Here is a 24,022-nt window from a genome sequence, read left to right as displayed (position 1 = left end):
CTGGGCTTTTGTGTTTCAGTAATATCATGAATGTACACAAGTAAACAGGCATGCAGTATAATGCACAGTACAACAGAAATGTATTCATCAGAATAGCATGTAGAAGGTCATATTCAATTGCTGTGATTCAGGAGCCATTCAGTTAGACATTAGTTCAGGAATGCATGTTAAAATGAAATGGGCAAACTAACATGAAGAGAACAAGTTTGTCTGATTTACTGATCTAGACGGAACTTGACAAAAATGACACAAAACTGATTGTGTTATAGAGTCTTACAGTAGGCAGCAATTGCTAATTTCAGTGCAAATTATGTCATGGTGAGACATGTAAATTAGTAAACAGAGGCAGGAAAGAAATTATGCTTGCATCCAATAAAAGTGCCACTTCGCAGGCACAACCAGAGTGCACTGGATCTTCAAGAAAACAAGCACCCTAAGTTTTTATATACTCTATATAAAACTATTCTCACAAAAATTACATTATCTAGCCAATACAAAACATGTCAAAAAAACACCAAGTGTATGAAAAAAAAGTGTATGAACCACGTTATTCAGTAAACAAAGCCCTTTGGAATCAAATAGGTCTAATATTGTGATCGTCTTGGCCCAGCTGCACAGTCTATCTATTCCATCCTTCAGCAGTACCTGCATGCACACACATGGGCAGCCAATTAACCCAGACACTCTGCAATTTCCTGCTCATTCCATTAGTTTTGTCTTCTGCACTGTCATCCCTCCATCATCCCTGTTCCTCGTCGCCCTTCACATGCCACTCAGAGGTTGTGTTATTGGACATGAGGAAGACATCATGCTCAATAATAAAACGGTCTGTACGTATATGCATGAATTTGTTTCTGTGTGTGGTTCCACATCTTTAAATTTCAGTTTGACAGAAGTCTAAGTGCAACTGCCTATCTTTACTGTAGGCATTATAAAAGGCCTAAGTCACAAATGTCCTGTTGCAACACTGCATGTTTCTTACTCACGTCTAACAAGACCTGTGTCTGAACCAGTGCAGCATGTAATCAGCTGAAAGTCTAGGTATTTTTTTTTGGGCTACAGGAAATAAAATAAATTGAACTGAAATCGAGCCTAATTTACCATCAGAACAGATATCACGTGCCATTTCAGTCCATCTGCCTGTCTGTTTTGCTATGATACCTTGGCAGATTTCCTCACTGTTGACATTTTAACAAATCTGCGGATGTCTTGTCACCGCTGACAGTAGCGTCAAGGTAGTTGAGCAGCACAGATTTTCTCATCTTTCCCTGGTGCTGATATTCACTTTTTCTGCATCTTTTTGTTATGATAACATGTGTAGCAAAGTGACAAGTTGTTAAATGTCACAGACAGTGCTGGCTTGGCCAACAGCAGGTACGGGAGTTTCTAAAAAATCTGCACACTTCAACTGATTATACACTTCCCAGGGATCATGTGGATCCCTGTTAATCAAGTTAAAGGTTCTGGATTTATTTTGTCTTTTCAACTGTCAAATGTTTTTTTTTTTTTTTTGTTTAAAAACAAACCACTGTTGCTGCTGGAGATACAAAATAAAAACAACGTACCATTATCTGTGTGGCAGAGGATTTTTCAGTGGGTGTGAAGGCTCTGCAAACTTTTCTTTTTTGAAAAATGTTCCCATTGTTTTCTTACTATAAACTATGGGGTCCTACATTGCACTACAGATATTGCTGTATGTGTTTTACTCTGTGCTCTTCTTACCGGTTTGATTGTTAAACTAAGATGTTTTTTTTCCTCATCTGAATGTGGTTTTAGTCCTTAGTATGAATAAATCAATCTAGAGATAGTGACGGCAATTTTTTGAAGGTACAATGTGTAGTGTTTTAAGCATTTTATTAGCTAAAATCAATTAATCTTCATTCATAAATATGTCGTCATTGGTGTAAAATGACCTCTGCCAATGATCTGACTTATCCTCGTAAGTGAAGAATTTCTTATCTGTATTTACATTGGACGGGCAAGTCCAAGGAGGCTTCTGTGTCGTTCCGCCATTTTGAAAAACTCTAATCGCTGAGAGGGACATAAAGCACCAGCCTACCTGTCTAGCTAATCCACAATGCAACAACACATGACTGAAACCAGCTGAAACGGAGAAGGAGATCAGCGAGAAGAGCTTGTCACTGCCCCGGCCAATTTGAAAGCCTGCACTGCACTTTAGTTCATAATGGAGGATCATACTTTATGCTGAGCCACGGGAGAAGGAATCCTTGTCGCCAAAAAAGTGGAAAAAGGCAACGTGATCGGCAAATTCAAAACACGAGGTTAAGCATCGGGGTAGCCTTTCCCAGGTGGAAAGAGCGAATGAAGGAGAAAGACTTTCAAAGGGACGCTGACGTTGCCGGCTTTCTTCTCGACAGGTAAGTCAACGTTACGGTCTAAATTACAAGGGTAATTACTTATACATGCTCACACTAATGATTCAACGCAGTTTGTTTGAAATAACGAACCTCATCACCCGAAATAAAACTCGATGAATAGCTTCTTGGTACGTAACGGCTACCATAGTTGCAACACGCATTAGAAAAAGCGAGGCGCTAGAGAGCACTTATTCGTTAGATTTAGATCGTAGATTCCTACACAATGTACCTTTAATAAAAATGTCACAAAAATAAATAAATAAAAAATAGAAATTGCTTAGCTATTATGTACAAATCTAATCTCTTTAATGCCATGTGAATATTCCCCTATATCTACTGTATGATCACAAACTCCTCCAAGGTGCCAAGATTCAAAGATGAATCCAACCAAACTTACTCATCAAACTAATTTGTGAACACACACGTAAGTTTGATTAAAATTTTATTCTACGGCTGCTCATATTAGGTTCAAGGCCTTGGTGTCTGTATACAGTGCTGGAAAGGAATATCCACCCCCCCATGTCTGCAGGCGTTAGTACAGCCCCACACACGCCAATGCTTCACATTTTGGGCCTATCAGCCTCTTGGCTCTGGGCCTGCTTGCTGCTGAGGCCTAGTCATTGCTCCACCTGGCTTCCCTCTCAACAATTTTCTGAATAACTCCTGAGCACCCTCTCTCAACTAAACGAACCCTTTTATCAGACTCATTAATGGCTTATTTTATTTCTTTGTACTTCAACCTCCCATAACTGCTCGATGGCCACAGGCGTTCTGAAAGGAGAAGAGCCCCTGACATTTTTTACTCGATGTTGGGGGCTTGTAAATCAAGTTTTGTATGAAAGGCGTCTTGTTCTACAGTTTTGATTATTGTAAGTATTTCTTGATCCGAGTGTCAGATAATGACCTAAAATTTAACCGTAAACAAATGAGTGAGCTCTGTTTATCCTGTCAGTACGACAGGATTCTGTTACGTCTGCCTCCCTTGGCTCTCGCCTCTTGCCCTTCCCTACCTCCCTCCCTCCCTCTTTCTCTCTCTCTCTCCCTCTCTCTCATACCCTAGACAGAGAGTGTGAGGGCTAAGATCCACCTCGTTGCACTTCAGCCTCTCTGCCTCTCAGGCTGGTTCACGCTCCACTGACCAGGGCTAGGGCTGCCTGGGCCGCATTATCAATTACCGGCCACAGGCACACGCTGTTCCTGACAGACCCAGGGGAGGGGCACTCCACACACAAATTCCTGCAGTGGAAAAAGGGGCTGAGGAGGAGAGGTATTTTCACAGCCCCAGCCCCGAGTCCCTTTCCCAACTCAATTCACGCATTCAGGCGAACAGAGAGAAAAACATCAATTTTTACCACGTATCATTTTTAATGCACGCTTATGAGTGCTAAGCGTCTAGTGTCTAAATGTGTGCTAGTGTATAGACTGGCATGAGACCCCTCAATCACCACCCACGTCTCAGATTTTTTCAGCTATTCAAATAGGTCTGGTGTTCTTTGATGGCTTCTAACCCCATTTGGAGTAACAACCGAGCCAATCAGAGCTTCGTAGGTGGGATTGAGACATCTGCTCTGTGCCAGAGCAACTCCTACATCTCATGCAACATTCTGTTTTGTTTTTTTGCATAATTATCATGCAGAAGGCCTATTTTATCAACATGTTCTCCTTGTGAGTGCTACTAAAGTCCCAATGTCAACTGAAAATGATGACGGCAGGAATGATATGTCAGTTACTACTCATCGGTTGAGGCAAAGGTAACCCTAGCGAACATGTAGGGAGTTGGGTTGGGAACTGGAGGGTTGTTGGTTCAAGTCCTCATACGGACCAAAGTATGGTGGTGGACTGGTAGCTGGAGAGGTGCCAGTTCACCTCCTGGGCACTGCCAAGGTGCTCTTGAGCAAGGCACCGAACCCCCAACTGCTCGGGGCGCCTTTCCATGGGCAGCTCCCTCACTCCGGCTTCTCTCCATTAGTGCATGTATAGGTACTGAGCATGTGTGTGTAATCCAGGCCTGTGTGTAATCTGTGTGATAACAATAGAGTGAAAACATTGTAATTTCCCCGCGCGGGATTAATAAAGTATACATTATTATTATTATGAACATGAACTGTCAAACTTCAACAAAATGGCAATTGGGTTTGGTTATTAGGCTAGCAAGTGTCGGTTGTGAATATTTGATTATAAAATTCTATCTTTAAACACAAATTCTAACTACACTCCCTAAAGGATGTGTCCCACTGGACAGACAGTGGCCGTGTTTTCGAGAGGAAAAGCAGAGAGAGAGAAATAAAGAGCATGTGCACATGTATGTGTGAAGAGCCTGTCAGAGACAATGTGTTGTGCCTGTATGAGGGTGAGGTTCAGGCCAATGAAGCACCGCTGTCCCCTCCAACTGCGTCCCCCTCTGTCACCCTGGGACGTTGATGCTGACAGTGATTGGTGACTGTGTCCTGCACTCCTCTCTCCACCCTCCATCCCTCCCATCCCTTGCTCCTGTGCTCCACTTTTATCTGGCCCCACTTGCAGCCCCTGGCTTTTAATGCAGAGCTTGGCTCACCATTAATCAAAGTCAAAGCCTCCCAGTGTCTGGCTGAGACAGAGAGAAAGTGAGAGAAAAGGAGAGGAGAGACAGAGAGGGAGAGAGAAGAGGTGAGAGAGGGTTTGAAAGAAAAGAGTGAAAAGCCTCTTTACCTTCGTACGATTAATCTACTTTGGAATACAGATGAGTGTGGAGCATCATTTTACATGTCTGGCACAGACCTGAGCCTCTGTTTCCATTATTGTTACTTCTGTGTGCAGCTACCAACATTCATATGGTATGGTGAGGGGTAGGGTATATCAAATGTGCTGTTCTACATCTTAAAAGAGCACTCCAGTGATTTAGTATCATACTTCCATAGAGTTGGGAGACTCATGAGAGACAAATTATAAAGAATGGTCAAACACTGATGCGGAGATATCCATACTTATATGGTAAAGCTCCAAAAAGAAGACATTATACAACTGTTTTCACAGACTGAGAAGTACTCCCCATTACTAAAAAACTGAACTTGATGTGTAAATTGGTAGTGCCCTTTTAAAGGAAATATTGTTACATCCCAAAATGAGCATAAATGTTTAACGTCTCTATTTCTGTCTCTCCTTTAACTGTGTCCTTTCTCTCATTGTGAGATTCCCTGGAAAGACTAACTGCAGCAGTCATCTGTGTTCCTCATGCAGCACAGAATTCATATCTGAATTCCCAGCTGGAAGTTCCTGCTTTGCCTCAGTTACTCTCAGTGAAATGATTGGACAGAAAGTTTGCACTAAAATTGGTCAGATGATCTGCCAACGTCCCATTCAACTCTGTGTACAGAATTTTTTTTTTAAAAATAACACAAATGGCCACATTCAAAACCACTTACTATGTATGAGCTGAGTTGTTCTTTCTCTTTATTGCACTTGAGGTTTGTGCTTTAAGATGCTGGCACACAACTGAACCATGCAGCCTCCTAATAGGGGCTCAGTGTCTCAGATGCGGAGAGCAGCCTACAGTCATGTGCTGTGCCTCTGTCAAAGGCATAGGTTTAACTACTACCCTCCCTATTAGCAGGGGCTCAGACGGCCAAGCCAGCCATGACCACATGGTAATGGGCCTCCCTTAAACATCATAAAGAGGGATCAGTTCAGCACCATGGATTTCTGTCAAGAAACCATGGTTGGAATTATTTTAAATAACACATCATACGTGGAGGATTCTGAACTGATGTTGGAAAAGAAAAGAAACTGTCCACTGCATGAGCATACTTTCACATAGACATAAAACACACACACATACACACACACACAAACTTCCTAGAGTCACTTAATACACTGCATGAAGACATCAGAATTGACGAAAAAGCTCAGTAGCATTCAAGCCGGCACTTTTATTTTTGCCTGCAGCTAATACCTCTCTTTCTGGGTCCACGGACAGGATCCAACATTTATGAGAACAGGCATCAAATGAAATAAAAATGGCACCCGGAGAGAGCCCGAAGAACCGTCTAAGATGATGAAACTCTTGGACACCCTAGATCTGATACATAGAAGGATGTGTGATAGGGAACAAACAAGGAGAAAGTCAACCCCCCCTAAAAAACAGATGGAAACACTGTGTAGGCTGTAAACTGTAAAGACATAATGAGTAGTGTCTTGAATACCCTCCACGGACATGTTTGCCTAACATCTCATCTGATTTTAGAACCCCACAGAGCGCAGATCTCTTTAATTCATCTGGTTGTTTGGATTACAGTCCAGTGCATTTCAGCTCAGAATCTTGAATGCAACCCACCCGGTCGGACTTGCCCATAGAAGGCCGAGGATAGAGATGTTTGCATTTCTGTGGGAATAGCTCTCCAAACAGAGCAGCTAAGTGAATGAGAATTGTTTGTAGATATACTTGGCATTCTGTGGTCTGAGGGACTGTTGGCACATAATCTAGGTCAAGAAGGCTTTGCCAGTAAGATCAGAGAACTGTTGAACATCAGGCATTATTTGAAAAAGATAGCATGAGATTTAAAGACTTTTTTCTCATGCATTGTTCATTAAACCACCCCCGCACAACCACTAAGAGTAAAAAGGAGTTGTAAAATGTGTAGAATTATATGAAAAAAATACCACCCTGATCAGAAGAAGTGGTGGATATAGGGTAGGTGTCCAGGATTACATAAAACAACATGGCTGCCATGTCATTTTACTTTTATCACCCACAGCTTAGACTTGTGGTCATTCAGCCATTTAATACATTCACTAGAAGCAGAGAGAGTCTCTTACCCTTAAATATAAACCACACTATTTCATAAAGTGACATGAAATGGCTACTTTTCAATAGCTAACATAGGTAAAGATGACTTAATTCAGGCCAGGCGTGAATGATAGCCTAAGAGGGGGGCAGTATATAACCTTTGTATGTCTGTATCTGTATGTGTGTGTTTGTGTATCTTCCGGAAGAGCACCGGCTGTGAATGAACTCCTAAATCACACTATTGATCAGCCTTTCCTCCCAGACACACGCTGGGATCGAGGGCAGTTAAATGGCCTCTTCGGTGATTCACACTAAATCTCTCCAACTCGCTCCTCGCCTCCATTACTTCCTCCCCCCTCCTCCTGGTCCCCTTTCCTCCGCTCCTCATGGCCAATTTGCACCATAACCCCTCTAACTACTGCTGCCTTACTGTTTTCTAGGTGGTCTCTTGGTTTTCCTTAATCTTGCAACAGTCTACACTACAGCCATGACAAGCTGAAAAGGCAAAGACTCCGTTGAGACATCCAAAAACGTTTTCATTCCTGGGTAATCAGACTAAAAGGACCCCTTCACCTATCTGTTCTCTCATAGGTTGACATGTGTATAGTACCAGAAGGGTAATAATATACCATTACCCTTGTCAACAGGCTACATCTTATGGGAAGGCCCATCCCCCAAAATCCCATACCTGATAATGTGGTTTGGGGCTGAATAGAAGCAATAAAGACTTATTTTGTTATGAATGACTCTTATTCTTTCAACCTGACAGAACTGTGAGACTTTAAACTACAACAAACCTGAAAGTTCGGCTTTGATACGAGGAAAAGCTGTTTTTTTTCTTGGCCTGAGACTACAGCTGTAGATTTTGGTGTGCTATTGGCACAATCTGCCTATAAGCTAGTCAATATAAGGGCTTTAAATATATATATAATAACGTGCTCCTTTAAATACAGGTGTACTGCATGTGATTGATAGGCTCAAATATTTATGACACGTTCACTGTGACATCCCCAATCACTGCACCATGTTGCACAGAAAATGAGTGCATATATAAATGCAATTGCAATTTAGTTTCCTATTAAGGCAGGAGGCCCATTCATGCATGGTGTTTGCAAAAAGAATGGCTGAAATGGAAAATAAACAAGAGGGTATGTGGATTCATTATTGTTTGCTAAGCAATCATATTACTCATCTTAAACCTTTTTAACATGACAAAAATGGCTCAACTTGACAGGCGGAGCCAAAAGGCATTTTGAGGAGACTGTGAAGTGCACCCTTTACCTTTAACTGTGCCACATTCTTCTGGCAATACAAAATGATCATAAAATGACTTTTTATGATTTATAAATGTGCAAGCTTTTATGCACACTTCCATGGCATGGCTTCATTGATAAAACAGTGTCTAAATCACTAGCTTTCCAGAGTCATATATTTCTGATAACTAATTCCAATTTAACACACATTTTAACTTTCATACACTGGATATGGGTGCACCTGTGCATTCCCAGATGCACATAAACATGACCATGTCACATAAACAAAGACATCTGTCTATTCTACTGGCAGTCCTGGCTCTGGCTTAGAGAGGACATCATGTGAAATTAGGGTTGTGTATTGTTCGTCTGTTCTAGTTCAAACAGTGCCATCCTTTTGTCTCACAGTTAAGTACTAAAGTTGTTATTCTGATTGATTTTGATTGTGTGTAGTGTATGTATGTATATACTGTATGTATATATATATTACATATAATATAGCAAATTGTACATAGTAAGATAGTTGCGTACAACAGTACTAATGAAGGGAAGATAAGTTGATATAGATTAACTACTGAGCTGTGGAGAAGGGGTAGGATCAAATAAGTGTATACTTCTTCCTACTCCTTTTCAAATCAAATTAAACTTTATTTCTATAGCACATTTCATATAAGTTAATATAAAACAATGTGCTTCGTACAAAAAAGTACACTTACAAATAAAACACTTTATACATAGTTATACAGAGGATATTAGGCACACGCACACACACACATTTCAGGCGTGTCTATGCTGTTATAATATGTCCCTTTTTATTCATTTTTTTGCTTATTTGTGAACAAATTTGTATGATATGATGATTGATGTTTTTGTTTTGTTTTATTTTATTTTGATACGTCTGAAATAAAAAAAAATCATTAATTTATTCATTCAAATGCTAAAGCAATTAAGTAAGTTTTAACAGGGTTTGGGGGCTTTGGATTGTGCTACTGTCATTTCGCTCCTTTACTAGTGAGATGAAGAAAATGTGTGCCTTTAAATACAGTATGGGCACCAACATCGGATACCAGAATAGTGCTTATGTATTCATTTGGATTAAAGTTGTTTTTCTTTCACATTACTTTGCATTTGCAACAATTACAAATTATTGGGTAAGACTGGCTTGATGACCCCATTGTATGTATGATGACTGATATTGCATTAAGAATGTCCATGGTCCTGCAGGCTCAGAATACAAACACCGCTTTTATTGCTACTTAATATACATGGACTTTCATTTTGTTACGCCACCTCTCCCAACCTTGCATCATGCGAGGGCGCAGTGCACAAAAATACTAAATAAACAGAGGATCCTAGGTTTCCGAGCAATGAAAACCTGTTGTATTTCTTAATGCAGTCTTCATGAACCAACAAAAATAGAGCCCTACATTTAAAAAAGTGCCTATTTTAGTTTTTAAATTGCATTATCAAAAATAATAGCTTCTTGACATTTCTGCCACTTCAGTGCCCTGCCAATGATAGTCCTCAAAATTCGAATCAAGGAACAGTGCAATTACCCGGCTACAAAGGGCCACATAGGGCTGGACATAGGTCTGGCAGAATACATGCAGACACCTCATTACTGCAGCAGACTTCAACAATAGACCCGGGCATTGCTTCTTCTACATCCATCTTTCAAGTGTGCTATTAGCTTGTCAAATGGGGACAGTCAGCACCATTAGGCCACCCTGATAATCAGACCTATTTACTCCCTCATTTTCCTCTCCTTTACTGTCACAGTCTCACAGTCTGGTCCCTTTCTCCATCCCGCCCAGTCTTCCCTCCCACTCCTCCCCTGACTCATTCTCAGACAAAGACAAGTTCAGTCGGTCATTACATTCTTCTGAGACTCATCGTAATCAAATACGGTATGCCCTCCACCAACTGGGCACAATTTAATTTCAAAATGTACTCCTGTACAAAAGGGACCTGGATGAAGCAATTTCTCTTTCACTGGTCTTTGAGATACATGCGAAATAAGTTCATTCCACAATTAAAGTGGAAATGTGCATCAATAATTCTGAATTCGTTTGACATTAGGTATTTCGTCATTGCATCAGACCACTGTAGGTAGAAAACATAACACAGAAAACCATAGTGCATGGCCAACAAGAGGTTCCAGGCCCCCAAGCTGACAAACTTGTAACTCTTTCCTTATTGGAACATTGCCAGTATGAACTCAACCAACAATCTCTCGTCTTTCACCACACTGTAACTCCACTTCGTGTCTGTTATTAGGTCCCACAAGCTCACACTGTGATTTTCACGCCCCGCCTCATCCACAGAAACACCGAAAAATGAGGAGAGCCTCATTTTAATGTTTCACTTGAGTCAATACTTGTCCCTTGATAGGTTCTACTGTAAAAAGTCAAAGATCCACAAGAGCATGGAAAAAGCTGCAGCACAAAGGACCGGCAAAGACAATGGACCCTATCTTGCACCCGGCACAGTGCAGCGCAAAGCCCGACGCAAGTGTCTTTGCTAGTTTAACACCGACGCAGTTGTCAATTTCCCGTCCAGTGCCTGCTGTGTTTAAATAGCAAATGTACCTGTGCCCATCTTTGCGCCAATGGGCGTGCTGGTCTTACAGGGAGGTGTGTTCAGGTGAATTCCTGGTGTATTGCTATCTTCAGGCAGCGGGAAGTGATCGCGCAATTGACCAACAAAAACCTGGTCTAAAGTCAATAGCTCAGCATTTCATTGTTATTTTAACAGTAAATTAGTAAAATTAGCATAGGCTTATGCACAGCGTGCACACACTATGCTTGTTACACAGACAGACACACAGACACACACACACACACACACACACACAGGGAAGCGCAGCAGCACACAAACATTCAAAAGACTACAAATAAAAATATTACGGTGCAAATCCGCCATCATAATAGCAATGCACCAAGGTACAAACACGCCTGGCTTTTAAAGGGAATGGGAGATGACACTCTGATTGGTTTATTGCATGTTACGCCCAAAACCTATGAATTAACAAAGACACTAAGTACAACCCTTTTGAACCATGTGTCCGGCGCACAGACCCTTTCTTCCGCCTTAGCAAAAGTGGATTTGGACAAGCCCTAAACGCACCTGTGCCATGCGCTTCACGCCGTGCGCTTATATCATTAAAATAGGGCCCAATATCCTCGAACTGTCATTTCCATTGGCTGGGCTCAGTTCCCATCACAGGCACACACAAACATACTGTACAGAGAGACAAACAGGGAGAAAGAGAGAGAAAGATAAGAGGATGAAGGTCATTTTCACTGGCTGGCCTCAGATCCATCACAGGCAAAGGCAGAGAATGCACACACAAGCCCACAGACACAAACATAGGGAGACAGACAAGAGAGAGAGGACAGAGACAGAGAGAGATAGAGAGAGAGAGAGAGAGAGAGAGAGAGAGAGAGAGAGAGAGAGAGAAAAGACCAGGAGAGTAGAATATTTCAGTGTAGCCTGAAAACAGCAGCTGTCCATGTATCTATCTTGGGTCGGTCTCCTTCAGTCTGACATTAAAGTATTAAACAGTGAACAGAATTGAACCTGGATAGCTGTTATACAACACTATAGGTGAAATGAGCTAAGCTAAGAACAGTGCAACAAAGAAATGATGGCTTTGCGGATCATGCCCGATGCTCAGTGTAACTTAAATTGGCGAAAAAGGATAGCAGAATTAAGTAAGATTAATTATCTTGTTGTTTTTGTTTGGAGGGCTGTGTCAGTGTATAAATCTGAAGATTCACAGACAAGTTTCAACTGGGGTCAGTCTTCCGTGAAGAGAAAAGTACGGACTTGCTGTGCAGCGTGGTTCTCCAAACAAAGTCTCATTAAACAGAGACCTAAGAAAAACAACAAAGAGATGCGTCGTCTGTGAAGCAACCAGCCTGCAACCCCCAGATGTGAACCTCAAAAAAAAAAAAAAAAAAAAAGGTTTCATAAATGACTCATGCTTTGTTTTTGAGGGATTATTACCTTTAGCTATGTTAAAAAGCAAGGATGTTTGGAATGCCCAAAGAGAAATGCAAACTGGGGCTGTTTCTATCAATGGATTTGACGTGTAAATAGACTACAAAGGAAAGAGGGATGGTACAGTGAATTGCACTTGTCCTGCCACAAAATGTAACATGCCGTGTCTTGGGTCTGGGCTTGAACTCATCCATCGTGTTTTCAAAAGGGAAAGCCAACTACTTTGATTCAGTGAAGGACGGCCTAATAGGAGAGTGTGTATGTATAACTTTCACTAAACCAGCTGGCCTCACCCTTCAAGGCTTAAAGTCATTACTCACGGTGGAGCGACGTGAAATCTTAGCAGCCCTGAAGTAAGCTATGCCATGAAGTGAGACTCTGAACTGCACATTGTGCAAGATGATGGTCTTTTGAGGTGCGATGATTCACATTTATGTAATAATAGTTGAATTTGCCATTTCAGAAATGTGAAGTGAAAAAAAAATACCAAGGCAGGTTTTTGCTAAAATAGGGGACAGCTTAAAAGAAAAACACTAATATGTAGTATGTATGTAAGTTACATTACAAGTAAAAGTGAAAATGTTACTTAGTTAGTAAAAGTATGGAAGTCATCATCAAAAACCATCACATTTTAGAAACTGGAAACTATCAGAAACAGTTCTGTCAATCAACTAAGTGTTTAATTGGCTAATCGTTTCAGCTGGACTTGTAGGCCTGTATATTGTTGGGTAGTTTCATTTAAAATGAACCATCGTATTTTATAAACTACATGTGTTTCGTGTGCAAACATCTTGATTTGTAAATTAACTAGTTACTAAAGCTGTCAGACGAATGTAGTGGAGTAAAAAGAACAATTTTTCTATCTGAAATGTAGTGGAGTAGAAGTAGAAAGTGGCATGGAAAGAAAACACTCAAGTAAAGTGCAAGTAACTCAAATTTGTATTTACAGTGTTCATATTATTATGGCTTTTTCCTTTTTCTTTATAGTGTTATATATCTTTTTTTGTGCATGTTATAGGTTTACAAAGTGAAAAAGCCCAAAGTCCACCCCAAAGGGACTTACCATCTCCAGAAAACCAGAAAACACTGTTCACAAACAGCTCTATTTTAGTCCAGCCTTTACTTCAGAGACAAACGTGCGTCACTTTGTAACACATGTTATAATGCTCGCCTAGCTGCCAGCGTGGCACGCCCTCATACTCTGCTTCTGATTAGCTAGTAGTCCTTACTGCGCAAGATTGAACAGAAGTGAGATGCCTCACTCTGTAGCTAAAACAGAGAGCTCAACACACAGGGTGAAAAGAGGAGCTGCAGCAATCAGTCCCTCCAGAAAAATGGGATTATGCTATCGCATAATTCAATGCATAATCAACCAAAGTCCGCATATTCATGTGGGGGCTGCATTTTTTCAAATATGCCGCACTTTTGGAACATAAATTGCAGATTTCTGCGCAAAATATGCGGTGCTTGCATGATTTCATAATCCCCGCATTTTTGTTGCAAAAAAGTCACATATATCTTAGCAGAAAGTTGAAAAAATGTTGCGTTTACTTCACACAAGAGCCGCCATTTTCCCCTTTTGCCATGGGAACGTTATGAAGTGACGTAATTACGCGACGTGAACATCATTGAAAAGCAGGTGTTGGAGGTTGAATTTGACCTACGAAATGTACTTTGAGTCTCTTAAGTTGGTATCCAATAAGAAACCTATCTTAATATCTGATGTCTACTCAAATTCCTTTGTTTAAGTGCTCCTTCTGTCTATATTATTAATGATTTTTGAAAGTCTGTCTCTTTTATATCTTTTATTTCCCTCTATTTAGCCTATCACTTTTATTTTTACTTTAATATTATATTATTTGTATATATTTTTGTATCTTATTTGTTTACTTATTGCAATGACTGAATATCTGTAAACTATTTTTGGAAATTAAGTTTTAAAAAAGCAGGGTGTTGGGGGAATCACTTTTTCTTCTCTTTTTCATCAAACCGCAATTTTTGCAAGTTCCCGCAATTTCATGGCATAAAATTGCATAAATATCCCACATATTCCATCGCATTTTTTAAGAAAACGTGCCGCATAATCAAGGATTTTTTATCAAGGTTTCTCTGGAAGGACTGAGCAATGTGCAGTACAACAACAAGATGGTGTTTTTTTTTTATTAAACCATGTAAACCTATTCTGGTACAACCTCTAAATACAATTATGAACCTGACAATGAGAAGAAATGTACTTTCCACCACTGGATAATGCTATTGCAGATGGTAAAGGGTAGTCCTCTTCATCATTAATTGCACTACTACATCTTCATCACACCTAGCCATAGCAGCCACTTACCAGCCTGGTTGGTGGTGATGTCTATGGAGACGTGCTGGGCAGGGTACGGGCTCTTATTGCTGACTCCATTGACGGCCTGTATCTCAAAGCTGTAGAGGGTGTGAGCCCAAAGGTTGCTGATGAACACCCTGGTGTCAGTCAGACCCTGCTGCCGAGGGACAAAGTCCACGTTGTCGTCGCAGTGGGAGCAGGAGCGCCGGTCGGCCCGGCATTTCTTGCACACTATGTTGTAGACGACGTCACCGCGGCCGCCCGTCTCCCTGGGAGAATGCCACTCCAGGATCACAGAGGTTTCGTTCACAATGGAGATCACGTTCCTTGGGCTGGATGGGACACCTGTAGAAAAGATGTAAGCTAAATTGTAGCTAAGGTCGTTTATCTTTACATCTAGAGCCATTTTATATCGGAAAATGTTTCATCCATGGCAAGCTGGCATGATCCTTAAAGCAAAAGAACGTATTGCTTGTTAAGAAAAACTGTTTCATAAATATGCCTGCTGTTAGGTCAATTTAGTCAATTTACAACCATGTTATTAACTGTTCTTGTCCAAGAGCAACTTGTCTTTTTCTCATTTTTCTTCATCTTCAGCACAATTGGAATGCTAATTTATTCCATTCACACCCAGAGAGATCATACAGCGAAACGTTTGTGTCTATCAAACATTGGTTATTTAGCAAAATGCAGTGTTGCACGGAGTATTCTCATTCAAGTGGCTCTGGAGATTTACGCTCCCATTCACTCCCTCATAGCCCGCAGCTGGAGCGGAACCTTAACGACGATATTCAGAAAAAAAAATCAAGAAATAATAAAACTATTGTTGAGCTTGAGTGGTGGCTTAATAGAAAAGTGGCATGTTCAGCCTCCCACAATTGGAGCCCAATTCTGTAACAGTTCAAATCTGCTCGAATGGCAGTGTAGAATTTTGCTTAGCTGGGACTCTGTGTCCCTGCAGCTGCTCAGAGGCAGCTCTTTCTTCTCAGATACCAGACACTGCCGATAAAGCAGAAGCTCGCCAAAGCCCTTAGTCAGTGCTGCATAGGTTAAGTTAGGCTGCCCTGCAGAGCTCATCTGGTACCAATTTATCCTCCTGACCTTTATCATTAAAAGAGGAGTTTAACTGACCCACTTCTAGATCCATGACTACAGCGAAACCAGAAAATCCACTCAATTCTAGAAACCCTTAGAAGAATTACTCAGCCCTCTAACATACAGTCCTGTACCATCTTTCCTCTTATCATTTTACCCATGAGAAACATATGACAACAAGACATATAGATTGTTAAGCATATTATGATACAGCACTTGAGTTTCCCTTTTCTGAGAGGTTAGGGCAGATAGTTACTTCAGTCAACACAGACACAATTAATCATTGTTGTGGGATAGCCCTGGGGAGCAGGGACAAAGCGACAGAACACACAAGGGTGACACACAAGGCACTGTTACTGCTGCAAACGCAGCTCAGCGCTTCAACAACAGAGAGGTGACAGGAAGGGTGCAACCTCCAACGTGTGATTATTATGGTCTGCCTGAGAGGACAGCTAGTGCTCCAGATACATGGTAAAATGGCACAAAATCTGTTTTTTGGATGCTACCAGATGTGTTGTACGTGGAGGGAAAATATGGCAATAAAGGGTGTGTGTTAGTAGGAACAGGCCATGTAATGAAATTGGCAACACTTTAGGGTTTTCCCTTGAGGCCTGCACACTAGGCACTTCATATGTTACTCACACCGCTTGTATCCTCTGTATCATCCATCACATACATGAACTCGCACCAAAACTTGCATCGCTGGCAAAAGCAATGCACATCTGCTCATGTGGAAAATGCATGTGACACAAGCACACACGCCTGAACTATTGGTTTCTGTGTATTCATGCCTGCACTGTCTGTATTAATGCATTTATACAACGGTGGATGAAAAAAAAAGCATTGCCAGCTTGAGGTGTGAACGAGGCGTCACACCTCTTTCGCCCAATTACTGCCGAGCTCCACATATGCAGGGATGGCACAAAAAATCAAATGTGGCAGCCACTTAACGAGTGATTTGTCGACTATTACTGCAGCATTTGGCGGTTTTAATTTGCCACAGGACTTGCATACAGGCTCTCAGCTGGCGTTCAGTTAGCTATGTCGGCCAGATTTGGTTGTGCTCATATAAATGATGTTTACAGGAGCAAAACATCATCTTCAAGCTGCCCATTCGGCGCTCTTTGCAACGCTGTATCACAGCACAGTAAGGGCTCTATTTTAATGGTGGAATCACAGCAACTAGTGCAAAGTGTCAGGTCATTTGCACAAGGGCAATGAGGATGTATCAATGCATGTGCTATTTTTTGTTCAGTATGGGCCATTGCATTATGCACAAAAGGCTTTGGTGAAGGAGAATGTAAATAGAACTGGTGTAGTCATGTACCATATCTTCTTAGCTAATCACAGGGGTTAGACAATTCTAGCTAACCAAATGAAGTCAATATGGTTGTCAATGTCCAGAAAGCAGAACAGCAAGGCACAAATACATTTTTTATAATTAATAGCTGATATCGGGTTGGAATGAGGAGACTTAAAAGATGACAGATTCAGCTTTATTTGAACACACGGTACCGGGAGATGCATATAGTTCAGCATTCAATACCATCTAAAAATCCATAGTGACTTTCTACTGTATTTATCTTTCTCTCTCTGCTTACGTACAGTATTCAGGTAACTATCCGCTCCCCACAATTATAGCGAAGCAGTACAGGGAGCCACATAGAGTGTCTTTTTAAGTAGAATTTGTGGAGACAGTTGTTTTCCAAGTGTCACAATGCACATTTAAGAAAATAAACTACATCATAACTATATTGTGCAATTACTACAGACAGTCAATTTAGACTAAAGTTATGTAAATGGTATATTGTTTTGCTGGCTGCTTTTGGTTTACTTGCGTGAATAATAAGCTTGTACTTAATTAGATTTGCTTGTGTTTACATGCAACAGCAATGCCATTGCTGCCAAAACTGTGAGTCAAGGAATAGTCTGTGTAAGCTATTTACATGGTTGCACAAAATGACAATACCCCATAATAATCCAGTTTACATGACTTTACAGAGAGAGTGTTTAGGAATTTCTTTTCCAAACAACTTCTTATGTTTCTTGAGTAACCATCCACAATTTAACCAAAATGATAGTTCTGCTGTTTCACATCATACTGTAAATAAAAATACATCGCAACAATTTAAACCTGATGAGATTAATTGTCATTGCATCTTTAAGTCATCTGGAGTTAAAATGGCATTCACTACTGACGTTCTACAATATCATGATTTCCAGATTAGTCTATATCCATGACCTTCCACTTACGGGACTGTACCGGTGCCGCCGAAAATTCTGCCGTATGTCATTCTTTTTGGCTGAATGTCCGTCACCTTCCGCTTTCTTTGTGTTGGAATTTTAAACTCCGGTGGATTTATGAGGACTATGGTTAACTGCTCCTCAGATCTCTGCAGGGTAAATCCAGACAGCTAGCTAGACTATCTGTCCAATCTGAGTTTTCTGTTGCACGACTAAAACAATTTTTGAACGTACACACGTTCCACCAAAACAAGTTTCTTCCCGCCCATGACAATTGTGATTGGTTTAAAGACATGCCAATAAACCAGAGAATTTTTCTCTGCCATCCAGGGATGCTGTGTGGACTAGCCGGACCCTCCTCCACAGCGCTGTGGAGGAAGGCCTGGCAATGCGAGACTATTTTCAGAGTTATATGCATTATACCATGCCACTCCTCATGTCTTCCACGCACATACATGGATGATGAGGTACTCAAAGTGACTGTCTGAGCTGTGGCTACTGCTACAGGTGGACTCACAGACTGATAGGTAGTGAGGTGTTAAGTTGTCAGCTGGGCTGTAAAAGACCCAAACCCTGTATTCTCCCTCGATTGCTAATATAAAGAGTGTCCAAAATAAACACATCTGCAAATTATTTGCTCATCTACCCTTTGAATGGTCTGAGACCGGAGCTTCTCTTCTTTCAAACGGTTTGTTTTTACGATGTGAAACAGGCCTTGAGGGACCAACACAAGGTCCCTGTGTGGAGATACTGATCACAGCCAGAGGAGCTGGGAGAAAGAAAGAAGGGTTGTGTGGGATGGTGAGACATGTAATAAAACATGTTATAAGGACTAATACTGTCTGGCTGAGGGACTGAGGGAGTCATAGATAGACTGTGTGTGTGTGTGTGTGTGTGTGTGTGTGTGTGTGTGTGTGTGTGTGTGTGTGTGTGTGTGTGTGTGTGTGTCTGTGTGTGTGGTAGCATGCAGTGCAGCTTTTGGGTGCATCCACAATGACTTGACTGAGAAGGAATCCCAATATGAATATATGGGGAAGCTTTTCTGACTAAAGGACAAGCTACACACCCACATTATTCTCTACAGTAACTCCAAATGTTGAATTACTGCATCCATGAAACTTTAAATGCGACAGAGAGACTGGTGTCATTTTTGTGTATGCATGCATGTGCACACTAGTCTGGAGCATTATGTCTTGCTAGCCAGTACAGGGATTAGAGTAGGCCAGACAATTACCTTGACTTAGCTCCATTTGCTATTTACTGAGAGAGCTGTCGGCTGTGGCTCAACTGACTCCAGAACTGACAACACAGGAGAAAACAAACTTGGATAAACAAACGGAATATTTATGCACTTTGACGGCTCCCTCCTCTTTCTCTTTGAAAACAGAACAAGGCGAAAAGGAGAGAAAAGAAGAATCCTAAATGGAATGCTGGGGAGAATGGAAAAGCAGATAACCCAGTGCTTTCAGTCAGGAATTTTGACGGGTTTTGTTTGTTTTTTTACGAAGCACAGACAGTGTTGAACAGGGTTCAAGGAGGTTTTCAGGGGACGGGCCACAGATATGAGTATTGAGTGAAAGCCGCAAGATTTAAAGCCAATGTGGTACGGATCAGGAATGTAGAAACACATCAGAACCATCCTATTTTTCTTCTCCTTCCCTATATTTATGTTGATTTGATTACATTCCAAAGATGTTTCTCATGAATTGGTTGGTGGCTGGCAGTGGTGGTTTCCAAGATGTAAACATGCATATACAGCATGTTTTTTTATGTGTTTTACATAACATCATATTGTGTCTCACTGGGACTCTCTCATATCCTGCGTTACTGTGGGCTGTGTAGTTCCCCGGACAGCTCTTTTAATCCATCATGTCTTCTACATTGAGGCTAAACCTTCAAATGCACAGATGCAAATCTCAGTATGTCATATCCTGTCTGTCTATCTTTGGCATTTGTCCTTCCCTCCCACCATTGTCTTGCCTTCTCCACTATTCCTCACACCAGGATGCTCCATTATTGCATCCTTTCTCCCCCACAGACCAATCAGCACAGGTGTCACAGCCCGACTCACCTCAGTTATCACTCAGCTTGTCATTCTCCTCCTCTGACTCACACATTGAGAAACCCAGCATGCTGGAGCTGACTGACCTCCCCCCAACAAACAGTTAAACTCACATTAAAATTCATTCTTTTTTCAGACATGCACACCCATGGGTAGGTAGAGGTACATTAGACTGGGACCTGAAGCCTAAGGAAGGAACCAGGAGGGGATGCAGTGTGATGCAAACCATTGTCCCAAAGCCTGCTATGCTTGGTAGCCAAGCTGAGAGGAGTGGGCTTCACGCTGCGAGACAGAACGCTCGGTGTTAAAGCCCTAAGGCATGGCCGGAGTCTGTGCAAGACAGAGGATTAAGATGAAGGAGGGCTGGGAGGTGGAAGGGAGTTTGAAGTGCATCCCAGGATTGGCATATGGAAAAGAAGGACGGGTTGGGGAATGGTGGGGTGGGGGGGGGGGGGGGTGGGGTAGGGGTGGGGGTATAGCAGGCAGCTCCCCGCTGACAGAGCCAGGCGCTGGACAATCCATCAGCAAGCTAATCAGACTGATCTAGAGCATACAGGGACCCGCGTCTCTGATGGCGGCGAGAAGTGCTAGAGCTACAGCTTCTGCTGCTACAGTTTTGCCTGAATTAGGCTGCTCAAGCAGTGCTCTTATCAGGACCTGCAGTATTAAATAGATTCTTACTAGACCCACCCCCACCCCCTTGCTGAGATCTAGGGCACCCTGAGCATCAACTTCTGCTGCTACTGTATGATTCAACCTTCAGAGGTTTTGAACGTGCCGTTGCAAAAGAATTCTGTCAACACAAATTGAGGAGGAATTGAAGTTTAGGGTTGCGATGTCAATGTTAAAACTGGTGGTTGAAAACAAAAATTCTCAGTGTGACATTCTGAATGCATGTGTGGGAAATAAAAACATATTTCTCCTGTAATGAATATTTTACTCTCCAGTGCACTGCATGAATTTGGACTCGCGTAAATTGGACCTAGGATGTGTCATCATTAAAAATCAAAAAGGTCTAGCTTAAATGTTAAGATATTGAGAGGATTAAAGATGTACTGAGTACAAGAGGAAAACAGAGTGGGAAGCAGACGCAAAAAAGAACAGAACTGACGGAAAAGATAAGACAGAAGTGGCTTGATTGAAAGCAGTCAACAACAAAAAAAACACAGGCTGCATTTGGAAACTGCACACAGACCAGAGGGATCTGTTCAAGAAGCTTCACTGGGGAGCTGTTGTGGAGATTTCTTGGGGGAAATCCAAGGCCTCAAGGTAGAGGCAGATGCTATACTTGATGTAGTGTTCACTAATTCACCAGAGAGCTATGTAGTGTACCATGGGAGGGCAGAGACAACTCAAGGTGAATGTGGGGTGTCATCCGTCGAGAACATCCAAAGCCTAAATGTGTGCATGGCTACGCTTGGGAAGCGCCAGACAGACACAGTCAGACGGACAGCCATGCCGCATTGGGGTTCCTCTGCAGCTTTAAGGAAACCTGGCAAAAGAGGTTCATTCAATACACACTTTAACTGTGAAGACTAGCTGCTAAATGATTAGGAAAGGAAAGGGGTCCTGAGCACATTCCTGAGGCCAATTAGCCATTGGTCTATCTGAATAAATCAGGAGTGAATTAATACATAACCAAACCAATAATGCTTCCAGGTCTGCTGTTGTGAGGAGAACAAACTATTAAGACACTCCCCACTGTGGCAGCGAAGGAAGAGAGGTAAACAAACTTTTTGGGGGTCAGTGCTCTCCTTCTCTGTAACTGTGTGACTGAAGGCTAAGTATATTGCTTTTACATCATATTAAGATAACTATGATGCTGTGAGAGGCCTTATTGGATCTCCAGCGGATCGCGGCAGGACAGTGTCGAGGCTTCGCAGCATCTGCCTGAGTAATTAGGGCTTCAGGGGATGATAGCAGACAGAAAGGAAGAACAACAGCAAGAAAGAAAACGACAGAGAGAGGGAGATAACTGAGAGGAAACAGAAAGGAAGCTCAATAGCACAGCGATGGAGACATCAATGATGGAAACCCTGAAATGTGATTATTATGACCATGCAGGCTGAGAAGACAAATAAGGGCTCTACATAGATGCTTGTTTAAATGCTACTACATGTGCTGGTTTGATGACAGTGAAAAAGAGACAAAGTGAGATAAAAAAAAAAGTCATTATTAAAATATAGTGACTTGTATATGCATGACCAGTCTATTCAATTTTGATGTCACGTATACATTTACAATAAAATGGATAATGCATACGTTACATGGATGCATATCACATGTGATTGTCCTACAAGAATGTAAGTGTGTGTTGGAGTGTGTATGTAATGTCATGTACGATATACTCACTTGTGCAGGGCTCATCTGGCTGATCAGCATCGCCACGGTAATAACCGTTGCGGCACACGCAGATGGTGGCGGCCTCAGCTGTGGAACGGCTGTTCGGAGGACACTGTAGACACAGACCTGGACCCTGGGTTGACTTGAAGGTACCCGGCGGGCATGCTGTGAGAATAGAAATAAACAATGTCAGAAAACGAATGAGAAATAAATAAATCCACGAGCCAAGTAGCATGCATGAGCCAGGCATCTGGGTTTAATATATCAGCTGGAATGGTGAGCAGAGATGGAAACAGACTGAGACAGAAAAGAGTCCAAATTGAAAATGACTAGCAGTAGTCCTACACATAACCCCCATGAGCTTTATAGGTGCTGGTGGGTGGATTTTGTTACCTTTGGACAGAGCTAGGCTAGCTGTTTCCTCACTAGTCTTTATGCTAAGCTAAGCTAACTGGCTGTATAGCTTCATATTTGACATAATAAGACATGATAGAGGATCAATCTTGTCATCTGACTCCCGGCTAATAAGGCTAATATTTGTATTACTCAGTCAACAATCAAAATTCCCTTAATGTGCACAATCAGCAGACTATTAGTATTTCTTGCATTGTGGTGGTCGCCATTGGCACATTGTTAGACTAATTTACATTATCAAAGGATAGACAGAACCACTGAAGTTATATTAAAGTTTTGTTTACTTGCAAGTAGAGTCAGTTTACAGCACTCACAGCATAAGTACAGAAAGTGACTCCCATAAGCCTAGTAGCTTATTTATGTGTGAAATACAACCATAATACAGAGTTTGATGTCGTCACTTGTCTATCTTGTCAGTTTAGACGTTGTTGTCTCCTCTATCTGGTCAGACTCGATGGCGTGCCCTTTATCTGGTTGGAGAGACGCATGTTCTGTCCTCGGGCCCCAGACAAGATAGCCAGTGACTCTATGCTATCTTCCAGTATAATATGATATTATGATGCAAACAGTTTTAAAATTAATGAACACACATATTCAACCATTTCAGCTTGTTAAATCAACGGCCGAGGCAGTCAGTAAGGGAGAACAGTCTGACTGGCTGTTAGCTTATAGTATATATAGCATAGCAGTGATTTCACCCGGTTCTGTCTTATTTTCCCACCTCCATCATTCCTTTTCTGTCCTTTTCTCCTTTCACAAGCAAAAGACCACAGGCTGACAACACCAGTGTAAAGTAAAGAAATAAAAAGAAAACACAAACTTTACAGTGACTGTTGCAACCATTTTATGAGACAGCTGTAGCATTTGCAATATTTGAAAGTACAAATTTTAAGACTAAGACATGAGGCAACGTGAGGCACAATCATTACTTAGTTGGGTTAGTTGTTTATGTGGTTGAGCCCTAAATTCTAAAGGCCGTGGTGGAGGACAAAGATTATTGTGGTTGATATAACTGTGCCTAAGTCCAGGCAATAACCTAATCCATTTACTCTCACATCCCAAAAGAATACAAAGCGGAGGGGTTTCTGCACTGTGTGGAAGGATTTACTGACTATAATAACCATGATAAATGTGTGATAT

The 24,022-nt window shown here is 41.6% G+C and overlaps 1 protein-coding gene across 4 annotated transcripts in view; it reads right to left on the bottom strand.

The window, feature by feature from the left end:
• Positions 1-24,022, bottom strand: part of ephb1 (EPH receptor B1) — a 171,376-nt gene that overhangs the window by 49,919 nt on the left and 97,435 nt on the right. For all 4 annotated transcript variants that reach the window (XR_003693865.1, XM_028592690.1, XM_028592693.1 and 1 more), the window contains exons 4-5: positions 22,478-22,633; positions 14,734-15,069 (exon numbers count right to left, since the gene is read on the bottom strand). Coding sequence is in view for 3 of the 4 variants with exons in the window: in XM_028592690.1 (XP_028448491.1) it covers positions 14,734-15,069; positions 22,478-22,633 (492 nt within the window). In the remaining variant the exon portion in view is untranslated. The remainder of the gene's footprint in view (positions 1-14,733; positions 15,070-22,477; positions 22,634-24,022) is intronic.

This window comes from Perca flavescens, chromosome 12 (genome assembly GCF_004354835.1).
Source record: "Perca flavescens isolate YP-PL-M2 chromosome 12, PFLA_1.0, whole genome shotgun sequence".
Classification (NCBI taxonomy): Eukaryota; Metazoa; Chordata; class Actinopteri; order Perciformes; family Percidae; genus Perca; species Perca flavescens.
This window is presented reverse-complemented; position numbering and strand designations above follow the sequence as displayed.